The sequence below is a fragment of the Crinia signifera genome, chromosome 4, assembly GCF_055691185.1.
Source record: "Crinia signifera chromosome 4, ASM5569118v1, whole genome shotgun sequence".
Classification (NCBI taxonomy): Eukaryota; Metazoa; Chordata; class Amphibia; order Anura; family Myobatrachidae; genus Crinia; species Crinia signifera.
The window spans coordinates 101,002,193-101,008,192 of NC_139220.1; the positions used below are offsets into that span (position 1 = coordinate 101,002,193).

The 6,000-nt window shown below is 39.5% G+C and overlaps 1 protein-coding gene across 2 annotated transcripts in view; it reads left to right on the forward strand.

The window, feature by feature from the left end:
* HRH2 (histamine receptor H2) overlaps positions 1-2,393 on the forward strand; it is a 126,456-nt gene extending 124,063 nt beyond the window's left edge. The window contains exon 4 of one of the 2 annotated variants that reach the window (XR_014473381.1): positions 1,333-1,471. Coding sequence is in view for 1 of the 2 variants with exons in the window: in XM_083182052.1 (XP_083038178.1) it covers positions 1,333-1,531 (199 nt within the window). In the remaining variant the exon portion in view is untranslated. Of the gene's footprint in view, positions 1-1,332 lie in introns of both variants that reach the window. The other variant, XM_083182052.1, reaches the window with a different exon arrangement.
* The last annotated feature ends 3,607 nt before the right edge of the window (positions 2,394-6,000 follow it).

Below are 6,000 nucleotides of genomic sequence, written 5' to 3' on the forward strand. Positions count from 1 at the left end.
AATAGAAACATAACTTAAGAGGCTACAGTGAAAAGCAAGGATCTGTCAATGTATTTTGCAATTCTTCACTTGTACTGCCAATCAGACCCAGCGACAGGGCCTGATTGGAAGTATACCAAAAAAAGGATAAGGGGGATTGGAAGTACTTCTGCACTAGTATTATTTTTTAATTATTTTAATGGGTCCCCAATTATAATTGCTGTGCTAGATTACAGTCAGATCAGAGGTGGGGGTGCTGCCAAAGACAATAAACTGATACGAAAGAGAAAAAAGAGAATATATTGTCTTTTTTGCTGGCACACTGAGGAAAGAAATAGATTCTTATTAAAATATACCTTTTAATCATATTCCAATTAAAACCGTTAAGTGAAATAAGTGGCACTTAAATATTTAACAAACATTTAACAATACGTTTTATAAAGGGGGATGCACGGGCTAGATATGTGTTTCTTTATTTAGGTAGTCATATATTATGATTGGGCGGATAATCACTTTTATAAGCACGGATTTATTTAGGTCAAAATATTATTACCACAAATGTTGAACATAATTCTTCTTTTGTGTTGCTTGTAAGGCCGTTATAAAGCCAGTAGATTATTCTATTCAATGCCACTTCTATGTGAGGTGATATGAGTTGCAAAATAATTTTTGCTATATTTGTTGCACGTATATCACCTTATTAGACACTTCACAAAGGCTTAATGTCTTATTTCTAACAATAAAGGTACTGTATTTGTTGCTTTTGCAGTGTGATGAGAGCTGCGATTAACTGGCAGCTATAAGCCTTCTAGGAGGTCTGTTACAATGTAAGTACAATAAGAACAACTGTGATGGGCATCAACGATCTTAGGGGCCCCAGAGGCATGGCTGTGGCATCAGTGATGTATGCCCTGTCCCGGCTGCCTGTACAATACTGTGCCGCGACCGGCTGTTCTATCTGTTCCCCGCAGACAGCCATCCACTCGGCTACCTGTACTGTCTGACATGCTGCAGCTGTCACAGTCTGCCTTGCCGCTCATCTCGGCCATCTGTAGGGCAGCCTGGTGGCGGGCACCTGTACTGTGCATGCACCCCATCCGCTGGCTCAGCCATCTGTTCTGCACCCTGGCTGCTCCTGCTTGGACGTCTTTTGTGCACTGGATACTCTGTGTTCTATATATATATACACACACACATACAGTATGTATGTTTGGGATTGGGGGGAAAAGGGGGCAGGAATCTCAGTATGCAGGGCTCCAAGAAGTCTATTGCCAGCCCTGCTTCCATTGTGTAAATGTGACCAACCTAATAATCCCTTTGCTAAGTATTTTTTTTTTTTTTTTTTTTTTACAGGAATCAACCTAGTTGGCGCAGCGAATGTTTGGATTACATGACCTGTAGAACACGGCAGTGGCTTTTTAAATACCTCCCGAAACAAAGCACATGGACCACGGTGCTAAACGAAACTGTGACTGAAGCTTCAAATGGTGCACAAGTACTATGGCCTTTGACTTCGCTGCCATCACAGCTTCAGGATACAGTAATAAAGTAAATTAATTATGGGACTTATGTTTGCTCTTGTTGGGCTTAGGAACCTTATGGACTTGGATCCAGTTCAGAGACTCCATGTACAGAATATCTGACACATATTGAATAGAAATATGTATAGGCCAATGAAATACAAACTGACAAAATAATACAACTCTCAAGATGGGAGACATCAAGCACTAGAGACTTCTAATAAGATACTTTGTCCTGTAAAATACTTTTGCAAATCGTTACTGGAATCAACTGTCCAATAAGTTATAAAACAAATGTTTTCATTCTAGAGCATCATGAAACCAGCATCAACTGTCAGTGACTTGAATGTCATATATCAAGTGGGTGTGATATGGCAGCACTTTGAATCTTGGCCAAAGTTGTCATCGTGCATACAATGTATTCATGTATAGCTATGTCACTTTCTGGTTTACCATTTATGGATTCATATCCTCTGAATGGTTTAATAATTACAGACCACACTTGCATCCAGATGCACTAGACTTCAAAAAGTGATATATTGGAGAGTGATAAACAACCAGCTCCTAACTGTCATATTTCAAATCCAGTCGGTAACATGACAGTTGGGGGCCACTTGGATGGTTTTTTATCACTCTCCACTTGAACCTTAGTTCATCTGGACCCCAGAATCTGCATAATGTTCAATTACCAGTATTTTTAAAGACATAAAAATATTCTGCCACTACCACGTTTTCCTCCTTTATTTCCATACAAGAACTGCCTGCCTATTACAGTTGCCATGTGTTTTTATTTAATTTGTTGTTAAGTAATTATTATCCACATTTATTTTTTTTAAAGTGTAGTACAGCAGTATGTTGACCCTGACTTTAATCTTTATTCAGATCACTGAAGTCTATATATATATTTTAAAGTGCACATTGTAGAACATTAATGCACTCAGCAGGAGTCCTCTGATTTTTTTTTTAATTAGAACCTGCTGAATGCTTGAAAAATACAAATATACAGTCATTTGAAGCATAGAGCTGAGCTCCACTGACACAAAATGAGCCAAGAACAAAAATGCTTTAAAATTGTTTGAATAGCAGCAACGGGTGTGTACGCGTCTGTTCCATGACACAGCTAACATTCAGTAACACCCCCAATGTCTCCCTTTATGCACTGGGAAAGGGGTTATCACAGGTTAGTGCAATTTATCAAAAGAGCTTCAATTTATGGAGCAGTGCCCTACTTATTACTACAGTAGTTCCTGCTTACCCATTTCTCCTAATATACAGCAATGCTTGGGTAGCCTAATATAGGAATGAAGGTGATCAATGCAATGCCATGGGGACTGTCCTATAAATGACAGTGGACAACTTATTTAAGTGTTTTATCACACACTAGGTAATAACATTTACACACAAAATGTATCCTCTTTAATTTGGCATCAGGTTGACAATGTCTAGGTCGACAATCACTAGGTTGACCACTAATGGTCAACAGTAAGTAGGTTGACACATAAAAATGGTCGACATACTGACATATGTCAATGTTGACAGAAGGTCGACAAAAGAAAAATGTTGACATGAACATGGTCGACACATGAATAGATTGTCAAGGGTTTTTCATGATTTTTTTAACCAACTTGTTCATACCGTTCCAGTGGACATAGAGGGTGAATACTACTGTATAACAGTGTGCCTGGCACAGCGAGGAACCATGCCAAAAGCACCTTATAAGTATACCCCATCCCCCATGTGAGGGGACGCGAGATATTTCTATGGTGTCCATTTCAACATATGTCGACATAGACACCAGAAAAAGAAATGAAAAGCATTTCATGTGTTGACCATGTTCATGCCAACCTTTTGCGTGAGTCAACCTTTTGTCAATGTCAACCTAGAGTATGTCGACCATATTTAGGTCTCGACCAACTCACTGTCAACCATTAGTATTCCACCTAGTGATTATCGACCTAAACATTGTCTGCCATTTATCCCAGAACCCTGTAAGTCATAGGAGATGTCATTTACCAAGATCTGAGCATACAAAATTTAGGCTGATGGCTCCTGTAGTGCAAAAGTTGTACATCTATCCATACACGATGAACCGGAAGATCTCCACCCATTTATCTAAATTCCATCATTTCCACAAACTAAAATGTCCCTACAGCACCTATTTCAAGACACACAGATACTTGTGTATTATCACGGCGCCCACGATTTTCAACTTAGTACATCGCATGCATCGGCGATCCGATTTTTAATTGTACAAGCACCCTGATGGGTGCTTTCGATGTTAAATGCACCCACATTGTCAACGCCACCCCCACTATCAACGCCAACCTAAAGCGTGGCGAGCACAGCGAGCCCTGCGAGGGGACGCAGATGACTTCACATGTATTCTGGATGACTTCACATGTATTCCACGTCCCCTCGCGGGGCTCACTGCACTGGCCGCGCTTTGGGCTCGTATTCCGCATCCCTGCGTGGGACTCGCTGCGCTCACCACGCTTCGGGCTCGGTGGCTCACTGCGCTCGCCACACTATCTAAAATCAACTCCACGCCGACGTGGATAGTGGGGGTATAAAAAGGTCGGAGGACGCGTACCGCCGCCCCTCGCGGGCTCGCTGCGCTCGCCACGCTTCGGGTTGGCGTTCATAGTGGGGGTCGCGTTGATAATGGGGTGGCATTTAACATTCTGGGGGCATTTAACATTGTATGCACCCATCAGGGTGCTTGTACAATTAAAAATCGCATGCGATGCGATGTGATATTTAATTGTACATTTTTTTCAGTTTTGACGCGAAAATCGCATGCCATCGCATACCATCGCATACCTTATTTAGTGGTATGCGATGGGCGCCGTGATAATACACAAGTACCATGTCTTTACTCCATCCAGTTCCTCTACACCGCCTGAAAAAATACTGCCCTACAAATGCCACCTACTGTATTTGTTTTAATTTCAGGCAATTGACTGTCCCAAAGGTGATTCTGTGGTGCTGAGCAGTCATTCAGCACTGAATAAACCACCTTCAGAAGAGAAGAGTAGAGATGACGCACATATAATCTATACAATACTGGTTTTTCATTCACCGCTAACGAAAACAAAAAAAACCTGGTTAAATATTGGGTTCAAATGTCAACTTTAACAAAAGAGCAATCTGACTGATGCAAGAGTCATTAATCGCTAAAAAGCTGCCTGTAACTCCCACCAGGAAAAATAGAGGTTTTTGTAGTTTCATTCCCTGAAATAGATCATTTCTCTCTTCTTTACATTTTTGTTGCCACACCATTGAACACAGCTTAATTCAGCTTCGTTGTGAGCCGTTCCTATTATATTGTCTGAAAAAAGCAGAATTTCATCTTCTAAGCTTTCATATGTTTCAAAGAATAGGTCATAATAGTGATCCCCATGGCATCACTTTGACTTCTGAGATTAAAGTAGTTATCTTGTCTCCTGACACCCACAGTCAAAAAAACATCTTGAGTATAAAGTCTTTACATAAATGGAAAGATTACTTTTTTCAAGCCCAGACATTCCATGAGGCTGTATTGCCTGCAAGCATTGAGTAGATAATCAAAAGTTTTTGAAGAAATTGCAAACATTTTGAATTTTTTTTAAAAATAATACAATAGTTTTTAACAGTATGTTGCAAAAATAGAAAACTGCATAAAGACGACATTGTCACCGTTTTTTTTTTTAATCTCTTTATTTAAGATTTATCAAAGTGTTGTGCAAACTAAGGGGTACATTTACTAAGATGGGAGTTCTATTGAAGATGGAATGTTGCCCATAGCAACCAATCAGATATCTATTATCTTCTAGAAGGGTCTAAATAAATAAGAAGTAGAATCTGATTGGTTGCTATGGGCAACATCCCATGTTCAATAGCACCCCCATCTTAGTAAATTTACCCCTAATAGAGGATTCACACATATAATGGTATCCGGTTTATAGGTCATCTGTGGCTAGCTCCACAGTCAATAGGTCAACACGATATGGCGACATGCAAAAGGCGGTTATAGACAAGAGATAGACACAAGCAAAATGTTGACATGTCATTTGTGGACACATGAAAGGTTGATGTGTTATTCTGGCATGTCTTTCTTGTTTTAAAATTTGTCATACTTTTCCATCCATGTGGACTCCAATTGGTAACAGAGCATGGCGAGTGAAGCGAGCCATTCAATGTGACTTGGTACACTAATTTGGAGTCGATGTGATGAAATCTACAAATTCAACAAAAAAACACATGAAAAACTTATGTCGACCTATTTGCATATGTCAACATTTTGACTATGTTGACCATATGGTGTCATCCTAGTGAATGTGAACCTACTGTTGACATATTTAATTCAGATAACTGTATTTTGATGTTTTAACTTATTTTAATCAGCATATAATGATACAGATTGTTCTGTGTAAATAACACGTATCTGCCAGAAATATAAATATAATATTATAGATATATTTAGATCCATTTATTATGAAATTAGACATTTAATGTTCTGCCC